This window comes from Manis javanica, chromosome 16 (assembly GCF_040802235.1).
Source record: "Manis javanica isolate MJ-LG chromosome 16, MJ_LKY, whole genome shotgun sequence".
In the NCBI taxonomy this organism is placed as follows: domain Eukaryota; kingdom Metazoa; phylum Chordata; class Mammalia; order Pholidota; family Manidae; genus Manis; species Manis javanica.
This window is the reverse complement of record NC_133171.1, coordinates 48,087,005-48,109,761: the sequence shown is the minus strand read 5'-3', so window position 1 is coordinate 48,109,761 and position 22,757 is coordinate 48,087,005. Positions and strand designations below refer to the sequence as shown.

The window sequence follows — 22,757 nt, the reverse complement described above, 5'->3', positions numbered from 1 at the left end:
CTTCCTCACACAGACATATTGATGATACTCTGGCAGTTAACAAGAAATTGAAGGTTATTAGAAAAGGCTTTCAAAATGTAGACAACACAGAGGAAGTTATTTGTCAATTCAGATTGGGTAACAAGAAATCCCCAACAAGTAGGCCCTCCTTTCCTCCAGTGACAACCGTCCCACATCAGGCTGCCTCCCCACAGTGAGCCCAGCCTGGACACCTGCTGGTGACACCCAGGAATTAATCCATCCCCAGCACCACGACGCACCTGGGAGTAGCCTTTCCTGCAGCCCACGCTGGGTTTGAGGCAGGGTGTGCCCTCAGAGCTGTGTCCCCCTCTGTGTGCCCCTGCCTGCACCCATTAGGGGGCACCTTGGCATTTCAGATCAGAATCCCATGGCTGGTTTTGCCCCTAAGGAGGGAAGTAGGCCTGGTGCCTGATGTTCACTGGTAGGAGAATCCAGATAGCAGATTCAAATCCCTCCAAATGTATCTACATATTTAACTTTATTTTGGTAAAATATTAAGAGAGGTTTAGGTGAGTGGAGAGTTTATGATATGATTCCAAAATTTACATGAAAGGGCAAGTGGGTTTCCATGGAGGAAAGTCAGCCCATGCCCGCTCAAACATCTCTGAATTTCTAATCCGCAGAACCTGTGAGCATATGGAATTGTTGTTTTTTGTCCTTAGGACTGGGATGGTTCAGTACACAGAGCAGATAACTGGAATGTCCCTCATTCGCAAAGGACACTAGCCTGCTTTCACAACCGTCTTCCAGATCCTTCTATTCCTTGGGTGACTTCAGTGTCCCCACAGATAAACTTTACAGCACTCTTGTCTCCACCTGCTCACACTCAGTGATGTCCGTATGTAGGCCCCCTCAGCTGCCCTCTGTCAGTTTACCAAAGGGCTGGGTTTCCTTGAAATTGTAAAGACCCTGGGAGGGTTTGGGATAAGGGACAAATAGAGGCCTCATCTGACCAGCCCTTCAAACTCCTGCCTGGGGTTGCCCACAGGGAGAACACTGAGCAGAGCTGCAGGTCACAAGGTCACCATGGCAACCTGTTGTCCATCATAATGGACATACCTCAGCAGGGTGGGGTGAAGGTGCATAAGTAGTGGGGCCATCACCCCACAGCCAACCACTTGCTACTTGGACCCACAGGGCAGGTATCAGGTGGCTGCTTGCAGGTGCAAGGTATATTGATCAGAGCGTGAGTAGAGCTGAGGTTGGGAGTGCCGAGGACCCTGAGCACGGGAGGAAGCAGAGGAGGTGTTGGCTTGAGGTGGCCTGAAGTTTATGGGCCCCAGGATGCTGGGTCCCATGTTTGTCATCCTCCTGCTGCTGCTGCTGCCATCTCCGCTCCTGACCACCGGGAGCACCCTCCACCGCTGCCTCACCCAGGACCAAGGTCACCACCCCAGCTCCAGGCTCCAGGAGAGCCCAGCAGATGGGGAATCCTGCTGGAGCACTGACGACCTGTACTTCGTCTTGGACTCGTGAGTGGCCCTCCTGCTCTAGTCAGTGCCATAGAACAGTGCTGTCCCTGGGGTCAGTACGGGGCCCCAGGCTCTGAGAGAGGGAAGCAGGGACTGTCCTGGTCACATTCATGGAACAGACTCTCTGTGGCCTCCCTGTTCCTGGGGCAGAAAGAATGCCCCAGGCATTTGTTCCCTGGGACTTTTTCTCCTGAAAAGGATTAAAGGCCCCCATCTGGTTTCTAGATGACTCAGTCCCTCCGACCACATGGCCCAGATCTGTGACCTGCAGGCCCCTTAATCAGCTGGTGAGGAAATTACTGGGAGCAAACTTCTCAGCAGTTAGCGCCCTCTGGCTTTGGCTTTTGGTTTTTGTGTGTTGGCATGTTTTGTTTTATTTTGTTTTTCACACCGATGACTATTGTGTAAATGGGCCCCAGGGAGATGGCCAGGTGGCTTTTGGGCATCCCCAGTGTCACTACTTAGAAAGCCCTTGGCTTTCTTGCTGCCAGTGCTTTGCTTCTTTCTCGGACACCTTGGAGACCCAAGTTGCAGTGTGTGTGTGCACTTCCAGGACACTTTGGTTTGTCCAGAGCCCGGGGGAGCTAGGCTGTGGGTTAGGCCCCTGCAAGCCCTCAAAGAAGGAAGGGGTTTGGGGGTCTCAGTCTTTGGGGGAGGTGACCTTGATTCCATTTTCACCTCCTGTGTGGGCTGGGAATAAATGCTACTTATTCAGTGTTGACAGTGGTATGACTGTCAATATATTTAAAGGAGTCTCTGGTGTCCAAGGGCTTTCTTGGCCTTTCTGTTGTCTTTAAAACCATCCCTGGAGGGAGAGCAGGGTAGGCATGTGATGTGCAGTCTCCTGAAAAGGAGGGCAGCTCCTGGAGGCTGGAGAGGCTGCAGGACCCAGGATCCCTGAGCTGCCTCATTCCATCCCCAGGGGGGACTGCCTCTGACTCCCCCTAGTCTCCATGGAGACTGGTGATAGCGGGATGCAAGCCCAGCTGAACCCGCAGAGCTGGGAGCCTCCCCTGCCAAGGAGGAAAGGTCCCTCCTCACTGTCTCGGGGAAGGACTCTGCGTTGCCCTGGGCAGCTCTTGCCTCACTGATCCTCAGCACAGCCCAGGGGGCTAGTGGTTCCCACCTTGGGCTTGGGTTGGGGTCTGAATGGTCCTGGGGGACTGAGAGCCTCCTTGGGTCAGTCTTCCCAGAGAGGGCCAGTGAGTCTGAAAGGTCCTCTCAGCTGCCATCCTGTTCTAGTGCCCCTGCCCACACCCTGCTCTCTGCTGGTGGGCCTGCTCAGGCACATCTAGGCCCTGGGATGAATGGGGAAGGGCTCAGGGTGCAGGAGGGGCATGTGTAATAATAATAATTGGGCGTTACGTGCCAGGCAACGTGCCCTCCCATGTAGGCCTCCCAAACCTTAAGGCAATGGATCTTTCCTTATTTTGGGATGACAGAACTGAGGCTGGGGTGCAAGTGATTTACTCAGTGTCAGCCAAGCTAATTTGCTTCCAAACGTTAGACGGTGGGAAGATACTCCCCTCTCCCCCCGAAGGAAGTGTGACATGGGCGTGTGAGAAAGGTACTAGAGAAACAGGTTTTGAGCCAGGACCTCCCCACTCCTGCCCCTTTCTTCCCACTGCCTCCTTTGGCTTCTTAAATGCTGACAGGCAGCCCTCGCCCCTCCGACCACAGCTGGCTCTCCCGGCAGCTCAGGGTGAGGAGTACAGGCCTTGCCCTGAGAGTGGAGAAGGAAGGAGAGGAAGGGGAGCCACTGAAGTCCCTTGTACCCCACTCAGGCTCCAGGACAGGCTGTGCCACCAGACTGTGCTCCCTACCCCCCACCATGGCTGTCGCCTTGACACTTGCCGTTTTGGTTGGCCAGGACTAAATCCTGCCAGATTGTGCAAATGGGAGGAGGAGCTGAGGGTGCCCAAGAAAGCATTAACACACCCACTTCCCAGCCCTGGGCCACCAGTGGGGAATGTGCCTAGAGTGTAGCTGCAGCCACCAGGCAAGATCTGAAACCACAGCAACCTCAGCCCCAGGGCCTGGAGCTGCGCACCCCCAGACGGGGCCCGCTGGGTGACAAGTGCTTGGAGAGAGAGAACATCCTCCCTCCTGGGGCTGCTCCCTGCCCTTCCTGGGGAACAGGCAGTGGGAGGCAGCCCCAGCCCTACAGTCAGGCAGACTCCATTCACCGGTCAGGGAGCCTTGGGCCAGTTGCCTCATCTCTATGTGCCTCAGTGTCCCAATCTATACAGTCGGGGTCTTCATACCCATCTCACTGTGTTGTGATGAAGGTGAAGGGGAACTTGTAGGTAGTTTGCTCAGCACAACATCAGATATAGTCACGGAATATAAGTATAAAGTGAACTGCCTGTTAAGCCAAAATCACACCTTCTGGGATCTCCCTGCCCCACAGGGGCCACTGACCCAGCCCAGATTCCCTGACTCAGCTTTCTTCCCATGTGCCCTCTGGGTGTGGGGGATGTGTGAGCCTAATGTCTCTGCTGGGAGCCCTCCTGAGGTTCTCTGGGCGCCGTCACAGTCACCGTGTGATGAGTAGTCCTATTCATTCATTCTAGGCTGGAGGTAGTCGAGTAGGATCCCAAGGTGGGTGTGCCCAGTGAGAGGATAATGGAGAGGCAGAATCCAGGGGAGCACCCACACGTGTGACAAAGGTGGAGGAAGAGGGGATGGCCTAGCGGGGAGAGCAGAGCTTCAAGATCCGTCCACTGCAGACATGGAGCCTGTGCAGGATGCTTATTAACCAGCACCTTGGCACCAACCCCTGTGTGACAAAATGGGCAGAAGTAGGATTAGGTGGAGCTTCCATGCTGGTCTGACAGCCTCAGCTGGCACTCAGGGTTTTCCCAAGTTGGACCAGATGTTAGGACCATCCGTCACTGCATGTGGCTACCTCGGGAAAGGCAAAGGGAGAGGTTCTCAGGGAGGATGACAGCTGAATGGGCGTCCTCAGTGACGCATCCGGACTCAGCATGTGTGTGTCCTGCACAGCTTCCTCGCGAGTTCAGGTGAACGGAAGAGTAGAGCTGTGCAGGCCTGGCTGTTGATCTGTGCTCCCCTTTGGATGGGCCGTTCCGTGTATTTTGTTTTTTCCTTCTCAGGGCCCTTCACACCTGTTCCTCACGGAGCTAGCCATGGCTTGTGTGCTTTCTCAGGGACAGGGGCTTCTGAGACTTGTATTAACAATAACTCCACATTCACCCCTCCCCAACTCCTGGCAACCTCCTATTTTCTGTATCTATGGATTTGCCTGTCCTGGACACTTCATGTAAATGGAATCATACGACAGTTGGCATTTTGTGTTTGCCTTATTGTGTGTTGTAGCATGTATCAGATTTAAGCCTCTGTTTGTTCAGTGTTTCTTTGTGCAATCGAAGGCTTAGAGCTTCCAAGTCTGCCATTTTCACACTTCATGCCACTAGTTTGTCTGTAATTTCATTTTTAAATTTATCAAGGAAATGCTTGAACATTAATTTAAGATGGAACACTATTACAAATACACACACACACACACACAAAAAAAAAAAAAACCTTGAGGCTCTTGCCCCATACCACCCCACTTCTGATCCTATTCTTCAGAGACAGCCATGTGCAAGTATTCCAGATTGTATTTTCTACACATTGTGACCATGTATCTAATACTATGTTCATACGCTAAAACATGTTTATACTTTTTGGTGTTTCTTGCTGCTTGAGGTTACATATTCTCTCTTAACTTCTTAGTGTGGAAGAAGACAATTTAGCTTAGTTACATCTCAGCTCCCTTATATGATTCTGCTCTATGCATCCATTCTCCCAGAATAGTTATATCACTAGGACGTTTGGCCTCAAGGTTTAATAGTGGGGCTGTGTATTGATGCCCATCTCTCCATTCTCATTGACGAGTGGGGCACTAAATCATGACTGGAGCCCTGAGTGCCAGAAGCCCACGTGTCTGCCCTGTTCCCTACTGCTTCCTTGCTGGGGACTGTAGGTCCCTGTGGTTGCCTACGAGCTCTCACATTCTTGTGTTATGGAATCAAGGGTTTCCTTCAAAATTACATCAATTAACAACTATCCCAGAGTAGATAGTGGGTTGAAGACTCTTGTTTCCTATAAATTGTCTTTGGAGTGTCCTTTTCATTCAATGGGAAAGCAGAGGAGAGAGATAATGGGGAGGAAAAGAGAAAGTGCTGCCATCATTAGTTAGGAATGGAGTTGTCCTGCACTTCAGTGTGGGTCTGAGAGAAAATCTCTAAGTAGGTGGACAAAGTCTGCTGCTTTGCTACCCAGCAGTTGTCTGCCTCAGTGTCACCCTGACCTGCCAAGTGCGATGGGTAGAGTGTGGGCTTTGCAGCCAGAGCTGGGTTCACATCCATGCTAGCTATTGAAATTGTGTCACATTCTATGACCTGTGGAATCCTGTTTTCTCATCTGAAAAGTGGGAATAATTGTACTATCATAGGGTTGTTCTGGAATCAGAAATCATGTACGTAAAGTGCCTGATAGACACGTTCTCCCTGGATAATCTTGATATTGGGGTCATCTGTCCTTAGTTTCCTCACTGTTTGCTGACGGTTTTAGATGTAGCCTTGTAGGCAGGAATGGTGGGGAGGAAGAGCGGAGAGCCATGACCCACCTCCGTGTTCGAGGGCTGGAAGAGGAGCAGAGAGCTGGGAATGGTGATTCCCAAGGGAAAATGGGGGACCAGGAGAGACAGCATATCAGAATTTCGGGAGGCTTTACAGACCAATGCATCCTACCTCATTTCCTAACATTCCCATGTAGCATGATCAACCATCCGTGTCTGCCACCGAAAGCCCCTCATCGGAGAAGTCCCCCATCCCCTACCACACAGGTCTAATGAGTCAGTTGCTGCCACTCACACTGACTAAAGTCACCACGAAGGTAACCCGCTGACCTCACTCCAGGAGCTGTGCTGGCTTTAGCTATTTCAGGAGCTGGGGGCTGTCGTGGAGGAGCTTGCTAAGGGCCTGCAGGAAGGCAGGGAAGGCAGAAACCATGCTCACGTGATACATGCACCTCCATCTCTGACTCATGTCTTCTTCTTTTTCAGATCACGCAGTGTAAATGACAACTGGGAGTTCACACAGAGCTTTGTGCAGGATTTGGTGAACAGATTTAAAAAGTATGGCTTTTCAGCTCTGTGTTGCAGGGCGTTTTCCTCTCTAACTGAGTACATTGGTATTTAGATGCAGTGTACATGGGACTGCCTCAGGTTGCAAAGCTCAGGGCAGTGTTCTGAAGCAGGAGAGAAGGACAGATCCCATTTGTTTTCTAAGATCTCTGCAGCCTTGCTTGGCTCCTTCCTGGGAGTCAGGCCTTGTTTTCAGGGGCACAGTCTTCCCTGGAGGACCTCATAGATTAGGAACTAGGCAAACTACTTAACACTGTAACTAAACATCTGGATGTGGAAATTTTATCTAGATCTTGAAGGATGAGAAATACAGGGTAACAAGAACCATGAAGGTCATTTGAGCAGTAAGAGGTCTGTTTGGCTGAACATGATTAACATGGGAAGGCTGGGCGATGAAGCGAGAGGTCAACTTGTGACCAAGGCAAAAGAGGCCAATAATGCCAGGAAGCAGGGCTTGGATTTCCTGCTGTGAGCCATAGGGAGCTCTGGATGATGCGTGATCAGAGACGCTGGTGGGACTCCAGAAAGGCAGGACTCCAGCTGTACTCCAGGCAGAGAAGTCTCATAATTGTGGGCAAGAGCCAGGACCAGTGGGGAGCTCATATAGGGACCTGTGGGAACAATGTAACTAAAGGATAATGAGGGCCAGGCGATCAGAAGAGAGGGGCCAGAAGGTGAAAAGGGAGAGGAGAATATGAATGGCTGATGAGGGAGGATAATTTCTTTGAGATGAGGGGGAGAGAGTTGGGGAAGATGGTCCAGGGAGGAGGAGAAGTGAAAGTACCAAGAATTTGACAGGAGAGGAGAGGCCAGCTTGGGAGGGCCCTCGTGGAAGAGTATGAAGCTGTCTGTCTCCTTGTGCATGCAGCAGCCCTGTGTGCATGTGTGTGTGAGAGAGAGAGAGAGAGAGAGAGAGAGAGAGAGAGGCAGAGAGAGTAAACAGACTTTTGGGATTTGGGTCTACAGGGTGCTATGCCGCACTCTGACAAGAGGGCTGCACGCCTTCCAGGCCTCATAATCCTTCACTAAAGTGATGAGAACTTCTGGAGTCCAGGAAATAGACTCCACACTAAAAGAGACAGAATGGAGAACAGGGAGCTTGGTGGGCACCCCCTCCCTGTTGCATATCAGCATCACTTTCAGCCTGTGTGTATAGGTGCTCACAAGCCCATGTTTCCTCCCAAGCCCCAAACAGCGTATGTCGTTCATTACCTACTCGACACACGGCCGCATCAACATGAAGCTGACCTCGAACAGGTAAGTGTTTCATTGATCCCCCAGAGCCGACCCAGCAATCAGGCCACAGGGAGGGCCAGGGAGCAGAGGGGGCCCCTGAGCCCACACTGAGGAACCCACTGGTGTGCAGGCACGGCTGCCCTGGACCCTCCCCTCACTGCCCTCCGTGACCTTCAGCCCTGGCCCCCTGGGCCCCACTGCCACTTCTGCACTGGCACTGGCTGGATCCTGTGCTAGTAGACAGACTCCTCCCCTCAGAGCCCATCCTGCCACCTGACCCTAGTCCTTCCCTCCATGCTCTATGCTTTCCCTAGAACAGGCTGACTGTGAAGATTCCCTGATCAGGTGGAGCAGATGTGGGGGGCCTTTTAGGACAGAGCCTGGCACCTGCTGTTGTTTGTCAGTTTCTGTCCTGGGCCGCTGGGGAAAGAGGGAGACAATCAGAAGCAGGGAGGAAGGGATGGGTATCATCCAAGTGTGGGTGCTTCAGGAGGGGAGCACATTCCCAGAGAGTCTGGTCAGGTGAGCCCAGGAGTGGGTCCTGAACACCAGGCTGGGACAGGGTGCTGGAGGAAGGCCCCGTGGGCCTGCATCCCAGGAGGGTCTAGGTGGGAGGTGGGACGTTATGGAGCTTCTGAGTAGCAGGGAGGTTAAGATTCTCATGGAGGAAAATGACTGGAACCCCCCTGAGAGTGGGAGGAGCACCAGACAGCGCCTGAGGACCCTGCACTGGAGGGTCCCAGGGCCTGTGGACAGCAGGGGCCAGGGTGAGCACGGTGACCTTGCCAAGCTCTGCCTTAAGTGTGCGCGTACAGTGTGCCCTCAGCAGGGCCCCCGGGGGGCGGTCGTGCTGCCAGTCACACTGTGATGGAATCGCAGCTGGGATCTCCCCGTACTCACCATGGACAGTCAGGGTGGACCCCTGGGGGAGGCCCCCAGTTCTGCACGGCTTAGACCGAGCTGAGCACAGAGAAGGCCAGGCCTCACCTACGGGCCTGGAAAGCAGCGTCCCCTCGCCACCCTGCTCACCCGATATGGGCTGGGAAGGTGGGAAGCAGGCCAGCCAATGCCAAAGGCACAGGACAGAGGGCCGGGGCAGGGCTCCTTGACTTGGCCGTCTCCCGTCCCGGCAGGGCTGCATGCAGTGCAGATGGACAAGGACAGCCTGGGGCTGGTTGTAATAGGCAACTCCTCATTCCATCTCCCACCTCCTCTGACTTTTTTTTTTTTTTTCCAGAAAAAAAATAAACAATGCGCTTGTTGAATTGCTCAATGTACGACCTTCCGGAGGCATAAATATGCAGCACGGATTGGAAAAGGTACAGAACCTAGATTTCTGAGATGTGGTTGTGCTTTATCAAGTTCTCAGAGGATCATCATTGGGTCATCTCACTGTACCCCCAAAACACTTTTTCCTTCATTTTGTTGCAGGCCAATGAGCAGATCGAAAGAACACGAGCTGCAGGTAAGTGAGCTGCTTCCTGCCTTCTTGGCGATGGTGTCCGGGGAAAGAGCCAGGCCTGGGCCTCAGTGAGGTCGGTGCAGACTGTCCCTGGCCGCATCCAAGCTCTGACTCGTGGAGCCAGCTGCGTGCCCTCTCTGAGCGGCAGCCTCCTGCTCCGAGCAGTGGGGATGAAAACCACCCCGTGATGTCCCTCTGCACAGCAAAGGGTCGCGTGTGCGACTTCGCGGTTCCTAGGAAATCTGAGGCACTGGCCCTGGAGCTGGGCTGCCTGAAGAAGAAAGGGGGAAACCCAGCTGGTCCTAGGCCAGTGGGGCCTCCGTGTAAGAAGGAAGCCTGACCTTCCCCCTTGCTGAGCACACATTCCTCCCTGACTCCTTCTCCCTTCAGCTCCTTCCCTTGGGTTGATGCTCCTGCTCTGTGTCTCCCGTAGTGTAAAAGTCTTGTGCTTGCCAGAAACATCTGCATCTTGGCTGTAGGGTCTAGGAAAGATGTGGGGCCCAGGGAGAGGCATTGAGCTGGGGAGGGGGTCTACTGCTCACCTGCCTCTGACCTCAAGCCCTGAGGCTGGGTCTACAAGTGCCCGTGGGAGAGCTGTGCGTGAGGTCCTGAGCTGGAACAGGCCTGCATGGACCTGCGGGAGTCTTGCACAGTAGGTGTGCCCACTCCTGCTTTTGCTCATCTGGAAGGCTGATGCTTATCCTGTGAAATTGCTGGACTTGCCTTTCAGGGCAAAGGTTGTACTGTCTGGTAGAAGTGACAGTTCTGTAGGAAGAACCCTAAGCTGGGCCTAGTCTCCTCATCTGCAAAGTGGGTCCTGGGCTAGGGGCCCTTCTTGTTGCATGATAAGCTGCAAAGCCTTCCAGGCATGTGGGAGGCAGGTGCTCAGGTCGGGGTGGCCTTTCCCCAGGAGGGTGAGGTGTGGCGAGCAGTGCTCGGGTCCTGGAAGCCTGTGACAGTTGCTCTCATAGACCCAGACATGCCCTGCCTCTCCCACAGGAGCGAAGGTACCCAGCCTCATCATCGTGCTGACAGGTGAACAACTGCTGCCAGAATCATTTGCAGAGACACAGGTTGAAGTGAGTCAAGCCCATCGTTACCAGCCTTTTGGTCCACATATTTGGACCAAATTTATTATACCCAACACTTCCTCTTTCTCAGGCTGCAAAATCCAAGCAGTTGGGGGCAACTCTGTATTTCGTGGGTGTGCAAAATTATCAGCTATCCCAGGTAATTCTGAGCAGGTAACGAGGGGTCACTTGTGAGTCTAGCTGGGGAAAGCTTCAAAGATGGCTCTCTCAGGGTCACCCAGAGGATGGGCCTGTACCCACCAAAATGTGCCTGGGGAGTGGGGTCGGGGCCCTCTCCACTTAGACTGGGCCCAGGGAGTTGAACGATGTGCAAGGTGGCCGTTCAGAATGAATAACAAGTGTTGTGTAAGACCTGCACAGCAGAGGCAAGGGTGGAAGAGCTTTCCCTCCCCTGAGGGTGGGCTGCTGGTGGATGCCAGGGTCTAGCCCCCGGTGTCTGTCTCCTGGGATGGGGACCTCTGGGTCATCACCCCTGGCTGTGGGCTCAGGTCATCTCCTCTCCCTTTCAGCTGTTGGAAATTGCTGGTGAAGAGGATCATCTGTTTCAAGTGGACAGTGGATACCCTGGACTGGAAGACATCATTGACCCAGTGAGTGAGGGTGGATGAAGGGGGCTGCACGCCATGCCCCCGCCGTTCACTCCCATGACCCTGCCACTCGCCTCACTCTATTTCAGCTCATAGCAAGGTCATGTGTGCAGATTACGTCTGTGGATTTCTCCGCTATCTGCAACAGAGGTAATTACTGGAGTCACTGTTGTAAACACAGAAGTGCGTGTGTGTGTGTTTTGTGAATGTGCCATGTGTGTGGTGGGAGTGGTGTACGTGGTTCCAGTTTGTGCGGTGTGTTTGAGTGTACTGTGTGTGTGTGTGTGTGTTGAGTGTGGTGTGAATGTGTGTAATATGCTGTGTGTGTGTGAATGTGCTGTCTGTGGGGGGATTGTGGTTTGGAATGTGCATTGGGTCCATAGAACGTTTGTGTCAGGTACGTATGTAAGTGTGTGTGAGGTATGGTGCCTGGGGTGTGCTGGGGGTGGGCATGTGACGGCATCTTTGCTCAGGTTTGTAATGGGCTCCCTATCACTTTAACAATGGCTGGGTGACCGTACTGCAAAATGACTGCCACATAAGTTTAGTGTAATTACTTTCTTTAATCTCACAACCAAAAGATTAATTAGGAAATATAAAAAACTGTTTTAAAAAACCTAAATGACACTACCAAATGGGACCCAACCACATATAACCAGGACAATACGTCAAACTATTTAGAAACCACCCCAGAAATCCAAGTCTGATTAGTATTTGAAATGTAATTTGAGTGGGTAAGGGACCTCTGGGATGATGGCTTCCAACGGAGCCAGCTGTTGGGGACAGCTGTCTGACTCCCCATCATCGTGCTGGAACAGGCCTGCATGGACCTGCGGGAGTCTTGCAGAGTAGGTGTGCCCACTCCTGCTTTTGCTCATCTGGAAGGCTGATGCTTATCCTGTGAAATTGCTGGACTTGCCTTTCAGGGCAAAGGTGTACCATCTGGTAGAAGTGACAGTTCTGTAGGAAGAACCCAAAGCTTGCCAAAGTGTGGAGGTGGCCTAGCAACCCCACACATGGGGGCCCTCCCTGCTCCTCCTGGGTTAAGCGCCCATCTGTGCAGCCAGTTTGACATCTTCATTTCTGTGATTATGTCTGCTGGACACACAGGCCATGGCATCTGACTAACATGACAAGCCACAATTGTCAGTGACCAGTGAGGGTGCCAGTCACCATTCATCCCCCATGGCAGCCAAGATGAAGTGACAGGTGCCTGCCACATGCCCTCTACCAGTGTGGCCCAGAGTTTTGGCTCTGATCTGTTATACTGCTGCCTTCTTGTCAAAGGCCACTACACAGAGTGACAGTCACTTGAAAGTACAAAGCAGAAACGTGGCCCCCCAAAGGAAGTAGAAGAACCCGTTTCAACAGGCTGCCCTGAGGAAGCAGGCAGGGGCTGGGCATGAGTCTCAAGGGCTCCTCCCTGCCCCTAAGCCTGTGCCCCAGCCTGTCACAGGTACAAGTGCTCAGAAAGGGGACTTACCCACCCCAGGCTGACCACGGAATCTGAGGTCACTGGCTGACACCCTGCAAGGCAAGCACCCCTCTGCTCTAAACCTCATTTGCTGCAGAGGTGGGGTTGGGCAGCTAGGCTACTGTAAGCCCTGCCTCAGTTTCCCACCCATCCTCTGAGGCCCACCGCACAGGAGTCTCACCCTCAAAGCTGCTCCTGGTGGGCCGCCCCCTCTGCCTCCCTCTGCCTTTGGTCTCTGCCTCTCATTAGGCACTTATCATCCAAGCTGCACAATGACTTCTGCTGGGCTCGGTCCATGATATTATTTCTATCATGCAGCTTTCTGTTTCCAATCTTGTGTTATGCAAAGCTTAAAATGTTCAGCATTGGAAACAATTGTACGATGAGCCCCCATCTCCACTAACTGGTCCTCAGAATTCCTGTGTGACCATATTGTCTGGTCACGTGTGGAACCAGTCCTTGCTGGCTCTCGCTCTCTCCTTCAATGATCCATCTGATTTCTGAAGCACCTCACAGTGAAATACCGACATCGACATCAGGCTACCTCCCATGAAACCCTTCAGTCTGCGTATCTCAAACTAGGGACTAATGATCGTTGAGAGTTCTCTTTCTGAAATGCAGAAATGGTAACGGTGCCATCTGACAAGGCTGGGAATTGCACAGGACCCTGTGTGAGTCAGCCCACGGACATACAGAATTTAGCGCTGCTCAGGAAACCCCCCTGGATGCCCTCCCAGTTAATTGCCTCCAGCCCCGCCCCTGGGAGCAGCTCCCCTCCTGGCATTTCCTCCAGGCAGTCCTCTGCTTTGCACTTCTCCTCGGTGGGCCCACGTGCTTTGAACGCTGGCTCTGGCCTGGTGCACTGGGCACAGCGGTCTGACATTCATCCTGCCTGTGTATTTGCTGGGGATGCTGGGGCTTTTCACCCTCAGGGGGCCATGCTGGAGGAGGGGCCTCGAATTGTTTTCCTTATGAGACTGGCCATTGCAGGGCCTTCTGTGCAGTAAGGGACCCTCCTGCCACCAGCCTGGGTAGCCACTGTCCCTCCACTATGTTGAGAGTCCCCGTTGGTCCCATCCCACTCTCTCCCAGAGAGAACTGCTGTGACTACTTGAGTATACATATGTTACATGCCTGTATAATGAGAACTTGATTACACGTGTGCACACCTATCTCAGTAAACTTGAAAAGGATATTTCCATATTATTGGGATTATGCACTACATAATATTTTCCAGCCATCTGCACAGCAATCCGTTACATTGAAGGACCAAATTAATTTAATTAGTCTCCCTTGTTCAACAGTAAGATTGTTCTGAAGGAGATGCTACTACAAGCCTCCCTGTGGGGTCTTCCCAAGCATCCCTCTCTGTGGGCATGGGGCAGGGTTCTCCTGGGATCAGTACCAGCAGTAGAATAGCTGCAGGCAGGGAACATACAGGTGAACAGTGGGTGAGCAGTGTGGGAATTCTCTCCACGAGACTGTGCCGGGCAGCACGTGGTATCCCAGCCCCTACCTGGCCGCCCCAGGGCAGTCAGCTCCCGCTGTGCCCCTGCCAGTCCTGGCGGTCAGCCACCCTTTCTCACCGCCAAGCTCCACCTGGCCTTCCCAGGAAGCTGCCTTCCACCCCCTATCCTTGGATCCCGGGCAGACTGGTGTATAACTTTTCTCCCAGAAAGAATGTCCTCTCTTCCAGAAAGGATCTGTCTCCCGTCCTGGGACTGAAGGTCCCTCTGCGCCCTCAGAGCTGGTGGGCAGCGGGAGTGTAGCGGGGGAAGTACAGCTCCCTGCAAGCTGGCTGTGCTCACTCTTGGATTCACTTTCTTCTTGGGGTTTTTGCTGTTGGAGGAACAGGGTGAGGGCAGGTAGAATGTAAAAGGAGCAGCTGTCTGGGCAGAGCACAGTCCTTTAACTCAACATCTCTTCTGCTCAAAACCCTGAAACCTCATCCTGGCTCCACATGCCTACAATTCCCAGAGTAAATCAGACCCCTGAGAGCTGTAGTTCCTGCAAGAGGGCAAGTGGCCAAGAGCAGGGCCTGAAGGGCAGCAGGGACACAAGGCAGGGTACGACGCATGGTGCAGAGGGGCGCTGTGCACCGTTCCCAGGGGTGCCGGCACCTGCCATGCTCTGGGCTCTCAGCCCTGCCCGGAGCTGCCACACTCCCTGCGTGTCACAGACACGGGAGTAGAGGCTGTTGCCAAATTTCCCCACAAGGCTCAGGCCAGCTAGGTCCCCTCTAGGGTTTCAGGCTCAGCAGTCACAGCACCATGAGTTGAAAACCAGAGGCCAGGGTGTTCCAGAGGAGCTGCGTGATAGCTTTTCAGCTGGGTCTAGAGCAGAGGTGGCATCCTCTATGGTCCTGGATTGGGCACTGACAGCAGATCCTGACCCTCTGACAGCCAGGTGTTGGGGAAAGCCACGTATCCTATTGAAACCCCACATTCTGTTTCCACAAGAATGGGCCTGGCTTCTCTGGTTTCCATTCTTCCATAGGCCCCCAGAAAGAGGGGGGGTCAATAGAGAATTGACTCCAGGTGGCAGAAAGTCCCCAGGCCCCTAGGTGTGCGTGTACAGCTCAGACATGACACAGGGCTGACTCACCAGGATGTGTTGGCTCCTCTCTCAGTTATGTAAGGGTTGCCTGGTCCCTGCCTGTGCCCATTCGGGGCACCTTGGTATTTCAGAGCAGAAACCTGTGGCTGGGTTTGCCCCTATAGAGGGAACTAGGCTGGGTGCCTTTAATGGATGGACTTCGTGGGTCATGGGAAGTGGGGAGGGGCCCCTGAGTGCTCTAGGCACAGCCCAGGCTCCTGAGCGTGGGCCCTCAGTGAGCAAAAGGAGAGGATTTGGCCAGGGGTTTGCCCAGATGTTGGTTCAGCTACAGCTGCCTCCTCCCTAGAGTTCATGGGGATTCTGTTTTGGGGGCGGCCTGCCATAGTTGTGATCTGAGGAAAATACCTCAGCGCTTCCTCACAGAGACATTTGGATATTACTCTTGCAGATACAAATGAAGTCAAGGTTATTGGAAAAGGTTTTAAAAACATACAGAAGGATGAAGTTGTGTGTCAGTTTCGACTTGGAAAGGAAACGGCAAGTAAGTAGCCCCTCCTTTCCTCCAGTGACAGCTGTCCCACAGCAAACCAGACCTTCAAAGCCCGTGCTGACCATTTGCTATGTACACAGTAAAAATAAGCAACATGGACAGTGGAAGGGGTAACTGGTTGGGAGCCTGAGCACCTGCCACTCGTGCCCAGGACTTAATCGATCCCCAGAACCATCACACACCTGGGAGCAGCCTCTCCTGCAGCCCTGGCTGGGTGTGGGGTGGGGTGTGCCCTAAGAGCTGCATCCCCCTCCCTTTCCTGGGCTCTCACTTCCCTTGAGAGGCAAGGACTCGAGTCCATTAGTCTGTGGGAGGGAAGTCGAGGCAGCCCCAGGGCTCTGAGTCTCTGCCAGGTCTCCCTGCATGGTGTGTTCACTTGAGATTGAAAGATGATGCCATAAAAAATCCTAAAGGATCCACTCCAAAACTACCAGAACTAATGCCTGAATTCAGCAAAGGTGCAGTATACCAAACTAATACACAGAAATCTTTCCCATAACCATACTTAGCATTTAGTTTTCATTATAAGCTCCAACAAAGGGGTAAGAATGTTCAGAAGGTCGTAGCTAAACTGACAGTTGAGTCAGCAGCACGGTACTTGGTGTGAGGTAGGTGCTCTGAGGAAGGCAGAGAACAGAAGCCGACATCTGCCAAAGGGTGGGCTCTGCTTGCCAAGGGCCACAGGAGGGAAGACGGGGATGTGGGGACATGTCCATTCACATTATTTGCATGTAAATTTCTTCCAGGAATAGAGGCTGTATCTGTGCGAGACACCTCCATTACATGCCCAGGACCGAAGTTAAATAATCAGGGCAAGTAAGTGAAAAGCTCAGGGAACGGGTCAGATTTGGCACTATGGCGCGACCAGCGGGGGGTGGGGGGGGGTGCCTCCTCTGGCCGAGCTGCTCACACCTGTTCTGGGAGGGCTCAGAGCTTCCTCTGCACCCACCTGTGTGGGTGGTCCCCTGAGGGGCTGTGACCCCCTGTCACCCAGGTTCTGTCAAGGAGGGCAGGATGCAGGAGGGGATGGGCCCCAGGGATGGTACCTTTGGCCCAGGCAGCCTTTCAGGGCCAAGCCAGCATACCCTGTCATAGGAAAGAGTTTGGAAGGGGACAGCAAACAGCCCGCCTGGCCACTGAGCCCATGGCCACGAGGGCATCTGGGCCATGCAGGGCTCCTCACGGCCTGCTCAGCCTTCATTGCAGAGGTTGACCTCATCTTGCCTGGGGTGGGCTCTCCTGTCCCGTGCTGCCTCCTCTCTGGTGTCCTGAATGCCCACTGATCAGAGCCATTACAACGAGGACCACTGTCAGGCTGCAGGTTGAGCCAAGTGTACGCACTGTGCCATCTGGGCTGCTGGTCACCGTCTGCCCTTTCTGTGCTTTAGGGCCGTCTTCATTGATATCAGCCTGAATAATGGCCTCTCCTTTATCAAGACCGATTTCGATGTCAGCAGGAGGAGCTGTGTGACCTCCACGGTAAGACTGCAGCCTCCCTCTGGGACTATGCTTAGTCCATTCACTGGATGGACAGACACACTGGGAAGCACAAGGCAGGAGCAATGCCCAAGGCAGGCCCAGCAAGCAGCCTGTGCAGCTGGGCACCTGCAGCACGTCACAGCCACTACAGCCCCTTAGCCCTTCACTGGGGAGCTGTGCCCCGACTCTCAGAAGTGCCCTGGGAGTCCCTCTGTAAAAGTGTCTGGGGCTGTGCACCCTGAAGGCACATGACACCGACCACTTGGAGCTCCAAGCGGACTCCGGAACAATGCTGAGACCGGCCCCCTGACTCCCACCTTGCCGCCTCCCTGGCCTGGTTCTCCTGGTGGGGAGTTCAGAGCTCCATCTGGGTCTGGCTTAGGTGAGGGGTGTAAGCTGGAGGCTGTGTGCAGGGAGCTAGAGCCCAGGCCCTCAAAACTTGGGTCCCAGACCCAGGAGCCCTGGAGGCTGGGACCACCTGTGGCCCTACATAGTTGAGGTGAATTTCCACAGCACTGGTGCTCCGGTCCAGCTGTGGGTACAGCCCCTGCCCCCAAGCCTGGCTTCCAACAGCCCTGACACTCCTGTGCATGTCTGTTTATACTTATCCCTGGGTGTCTGCTCACAGATCAGCAGACAGAACTGACCCATTTGCCCATCAGGAGTGCCACCCAGTGACAACCGCCCTTCAACAGGCACACTGGGAAAAGAACTCAGGAGCCAGCTGGTGTCTATTCCCAGCACAGTGGCTTCTCCCCCAGCCTTGGCCTGGCCTCTCCTTTCCTCTGCCCTGCCTCCTGGGCACTGAGTCAGTCTCGCCCTGTCCCTGTCACACTTCTCTGAAGCATCTCACTTGGTGTAACGGTTCAGCACTTGCAGCACCTGAGTGCACAGATGCAGTGAGCTTCTCCTTGGCCATGAGTAACAACAGGACAGGAGCCCCCATTCGTTATGGGTCTGCCCTGTTCTAGGACAGGCTATGAACTCTAAACCTCACAGGTGTCCACTCACTCGCTCCTACAGATGTGGAAGTGCAGTTTCAGAGGGTCTGAGTGGCTCTGTGGAAGGGGGCAGTGAGGGCAAGGCTATGGGAAGATAGACCCAGGGTGCTGCCCTCATCCTGCAGACCCCTTCATCCCGGCCTCAGCAGCGCCCCCTGCACCCTCTGTGTGCCTTCACTGGTGTGCTCCTCCCCAGGCCCCTGTGCTGTCAGCCCAGGCGTGCAGTGGGGGCTGCCTGTCTCCCAGCACAGAGGATGCCGGACTCCCTGACAAGGCTCTGAGGCGGAGCCTCTGTGCAGGGTCTGTGGCCCAGGGCTCTTCAGGGGCCCTGAGGATCCAGCCCTGGGCTCCTTGGCCTGCTGGGCCCTCTCAGAGTGGGACAGTCTGAGTGTAAAGGTGGATTTGGAGGTGTGGGGTGGGATGCCAAGTGATAGGCACCTCAGGTGCACCGAGGACTTAACGTGTGTGCTTTCTTCAGGAGAGGACCCCACCTGCCCTACTGGATGCCGTATCACCAGCTGCCCAACGACATACCCTTCCACATGCTGTGCCGGGTGTCATACGACATATTTACCCGGATGAAAAGTCTTCCAGTCCAGTCCTCAGTATCAAAACTCTCTACTGGGCTGTGCCTCTCATGGTGCTGCCCTTTCTTGTGCTGCTCTGGTGTTGTATCAGGCGACGGTGCACTGCATGTGTGAGTGACCCCTGACTACACAGCCCTGTGGCCCAGGCCCTCCCCAGCCCCCCAAAGTATCGGGATTCCTGGCTGCCCCAGAATTCCGCCTGTGGGAAGGTCCCATCAGTTCCGAGGTCATCAGCTGAGCATATGGAGGCTCAGAGCTGCCCTCCCATTCCTGGGCACACAGCCTGGCCTCTAAGGAGCTTTGTGCCTCAGGCTTCCCTCCCCCTGAGGAGAAGTGACCCCAGGCCCTGACTCAGGCTTCTGAAGGACTCAAAGGGACAAAGGCCAGGGAGAGACCTCTACTGTGGATTGGAGAAAACACAGATTCCTCCTGCAATGATGACCCCACAGGGAGGGCCAGGTGCCCCAGGATTGCTCTCCTCGGGGGCAGCTGTGCCTTTACAAACAGACATGGCCTCTGCCCATCTCTGGAGCCCTGTCCTTCCCTCCCAGTCACTACTCAGGACCATGTTGTGCTGGGCCCCGTGCTGGGCAGGGGGCAGAAATGAAGTGGCCCCAGTCCTGCCATGGCAGCTCCAGGTCTGCTGTCTCGACTGGCCTCGGTCCCTGGGGTACTGGGGGAAAAAATGTCACCTTCATGGCATGTGGCCAGTGTCCTGCCTAATGAGAGCAACAGCAAAGGGCAGAGGCGGGCCCCGGGGAGGACGGGCGCAGAGGCCTGGCTAGCTTGGCTCCCCAGGACAGGTGTGGGGGCTCTGGGGGAGGGACCCCCAGAGGTGTGAGAGGGCAGCACCAGCAAGACACCTGCAGGTCTGAGATCTGCAAAGTGGGAGCATGAGGACAGGAAGCCAGGGTGCTGGGTGGATTTCCCTGAGTTCTGGGCACAGGGGCGGTTCAGGGTGTGCGAAGGAAGGGGAGGGAGGAGCAGGAGGGGAAGGGGAGGAGCTCTTGTCTTCATACGACCTAAAGGCTGCTGATGAAAACCACCTGGTTAGACGCCTGTACCAGCACCAGGCATCCCAGGCTGAATGTCCCCCCCGGGACGCACAGGGAAGTGTGGGCTCAGCTCAGGCAGGTGGAGCCAGCTGGCCACAGACCCGCACGCAGCGAGCACCCAGATGGACACCCAAAGCCCTGTTCTGTCCCTGTGCTGCAGAGCAGGTCCCCTCCTGGGTGCATGGCTGAGCCAGAGCCCTTCTCACCCTGTGTTTAGCACTCCATCTTTCTATTTCCCAGAAGCCGCCACCAAAACCAGACACGGTAGGTCATGTTTGGTTGTGGTGTTGCCAGAGCCTGAGGGCACACTGGCCTTCACAATGAGGTCCCCCTCAGCCTAGGGAGATCCCCCCGCACCCTGCAGCTCTCATGCCCTGAGCAGAGAGAGAGGGGCCCCCTGTAAGATGTGGGACTCACAGTGACACACAGAGGACACCCTTCTCGTGCTCCCATCAGAGCCTGACCAAAGGCCTCTGTCACTGAATTAGCAACTCGGGCCTGTTTCAACAACTGCTATGATTCCCACTGAAACAAAGAGGCATTTGTTCAATCCCCAAGGGCCTGTGTGTAGGAGGCTCTTCCATAGGACTCGCTGAGTTATGGTTAAGAGGCTTGGGTTTCACGACCTGGTCCCCTCCTCTGGGCTCTCATGTATGTGGCGCTGCATTTCACAGGCCTTCATCCCTGAATCCTGACTGAGAGAGGGGCTCTGGTAGGGTTGGCCTTTCAGGGCAGCAGGGCTAGGGAGAGTGGAGGGCATCTTATGTGCATTAGGCTGTGAGGGAGGCACAGCCCAGGTGTGCACAGAGCCCAAGTATCAGGTGAGCAGGCATGGCTCACCTCAGGTGGGTGTCCCGGGGCAGGAAATGAGGGCCTGGGGTTAGTGGAAGGTGGGCCTCCCTGTCCGGGTCAGAACCCTGTATGGACGCAGGTGGCCTGGGGAGACCAATCTACCAGGGTCACGTGAGCACAGCCCTGTCCTTGCAAACCCTGGCCACCCTCTAAGTCACAGACTCCCAGGACCAGGTCTGTCTAAGGGAGCTGCCTCAGGGAGTGAAGGGGATGTGACAGAATTTCTTGCCCTTTTGGGGAACAGCCTTATTTGCAAACTAAGAGCTTGCTGGCTTTTCCCTAGGACGGCTCTCTCCTAAGGGACAGGGTGCGACTCCTTGGTCCTTGAGTTCTGCCAGCAAACATTGCGGAGTGGCCAGGAAGTGACAGGTGCAGGGCAGCAGCTACAGCGTCCCTGCCCCAGGAGCTGCCTGCAAGGAAGCAGACACTGTTTTCCCTTTCTAGATTCCGGGGTCACTGGGAAAGAAGTGCCTTACGGTGATTATGTCGTGTTGTAAGAAAGGCGAAACGACAGCGCAGGTGAGAAGGGCCCTAGACAGGTGCTGATACCCCAGGCTGGGCTGAGGGAGGACAGGGGCAGCCGGCTCCTGCCCCACAGACACGGGCCCAGAAGGCCGGGCTTCTGTGGTGGTGAGGTTATGGGTGCTGGGCTTCGATCACCTGGCGCCACAGTACAAGACACCGTCCCGGCCTAGAGGCCTGGGAGAGAGAAAAGGCACGAGGGCTCATATTCCCCCCCAACCAGGCTGGTCCCAGCCCCCGGGGCTCCCCCTTGGCACGGGCGCAGGCTTCTGGGTGCGGGTGGCTGCCCGACAGGTGCCAGTCCGCGGTTCTGGCAGAGCTTGTCGTCCGCCCCAGCAAAGCTTGGGCTTCAGTGGCCCTCAGTTGGATCGGGGAGAACAAACTGAACGGCACGAGCCCGCACAGGGCAGGGACAGCCGGGGAAGGTCTGTGCCAAGTTCTTTCTGCCATTAACACTCCCCGGAAATGTGAGTGTCAGCTGCTGCTCTTGCAGAGGTCCCCTCCGCAGAGTGAGGGAGAGAACTGCAGGGTCCCTGTGACCCACTGGGAAAGGGTGACAGGCACCTGGAGGAGGGGCCTGAAGGACCCCCATCCCCCAGGAAGAAGTTCTGGGAAGCCCCAGAAGCCTCTGCACATGGCTGATGAGACCAGCAGGGCCACTGCCTGGCATCAGAGGTTCAGGTCTCCTGTGGAAGGTGGGCTCTAGGTTCTGACCAGTGGAGTCACAACCCGGAGACACCATGCAGGGACAGGGGCAGGTACAACAGGGCCAGATAGAGAGTTCAAGCAAGGGGAGGCAAGCGACCAGAGGGTGGAGAAGAGCAAGCTGCTAGGATGGCCTTCGTGCCCAGCAAGGTGAGGGTGGGGACCCTGAGCAACTGTCTGAAATGGTCACCTTTCCAAGGGCCCAGCTCAGGCGAGGAGGGTAGCAGAGTGATGGGTTCTGGGCATGTACAGCTGCCCAGGGATTGGCCAGGCCCCTCAGGACCACCTCTGAAGTCGTCCCAGCAGTGCTGTGAGCCCCAGGTGATCACTTCTTTCCCAGAGGTCAGGAAAGTGGGCGAGGTCACCCCAACAGTACGTGGCAGCACACAGGATTTCTTAAATGAACTGAGCTCGTGCTGAGGAGAGCTGTGCCCTGTGCATGGGCTCCCCCCATCTCCCCTGCCACAGCACTAGAGACCCCAGGACTGTAGTGTTCCAGCTGGACATCCGGACCCTCTCACAGGTGCTGGGGTTTTGGCTCCTGCTCTTTAAGCCTTCAGTGTTAGAGTCTAGGCCTCAAGGTAATGATGGGCTGAGAGGCTTCGGTGTCACTGGGCCCTGCAGTTTCTGCAGAGCAGGAAGGGCCCCATCCCAGCCTGATCTCAGTGCCAGCCAGCCAGCCCAGTGTGCCTGGGGGCATGTTACCAAGGAGTGGCCTTGTGGCCTTGTACCTACTAACAGCGGCAGCCTTGTTCACTTCTGCTCTGGCAAACAGGCTGTGTCTCTGCCCCACTGCCTTCAAATCCCAGAGGAGTTTCTCTCCTAATGCTCCCTTATAGAGCATCCCTCCTAGACACACACACACACACACCCTCCTAGACACACACACACACACACACACCCTCCTAGACACACACACACACACACACACACACGCGCGCGCGCGCGTGCGCGA

At 54.9% G+C, this 22,757-nt stretch overlaps 1 protein-coding gene across 7 annotated transcripts in view; it reads left to right on the top strand.

The window, feature by feature from the left end:
- Positions 1–22,757, top strand: part of LOC140846754 (anthrax toxin receptor-like) — a 50,993-nt gene that overhangs the window by 20,597 nt on the left and 7,639 nt on the right. For 5 of the 7 annotated variants that reach the window (XR_012126144.1, XM_073224426.1, XM_073224430.1 and 2 more), the window contains 14 exons: positions 1,305–1,493; positions 6,565–6,636; positions 7,831–7,902; positions 9,119–9,200; positions 9,313–9,346; positions 10,343–10,422; positions 10,505–10,573; positions 10,944–11,024; positions 11,111–11,171; positions 15,500–15,592; positions 16,348–16,417; positions 16,990–17,080; positions 18,560–18,778; positions 21,020–21,094. Coding sequence is in view for 6 of the 7 variants with exons in the window: in XM_073224426.1 (XP_073080527.1) it covers positions 1,305–1,493; positions 6,565–6,636; positions 7,831–7,902; positions 9,119–9,200; positions 9,313–9,346; positions 10,343–10,422; positions 10,505–10,573; positions 10,944–11,024; positions 11,111–11,171; positions 15,500–15,592; positions 16,348–16,417; positions 16,990–17,080; positions 18,560–18,778; positions 21,020–21,094 (1,288 nt within the window). In the remaining variant the exon portion in view is untranslated. The remainder of the gene's footprint in view (positions 1–1,304; positions 1,494–6,564; positions 6,637–7,830; positions 7,903–9,118; positions 9,201–9,312; positions 9,347–10,342; positions 10,423–10,504; positions 10,574–10,943; positions 11,025–11,110; positions 11,172–15,499; positions 15,593–16,347; positions 16,418–16,989; positions 17,081–18,559; positions 18,779–21,019; positions 21,095–22,757) is intronic. The other 2 variants (XM_073224432.1, XM_073224431.1) reach the window with 2 other exon arrangements.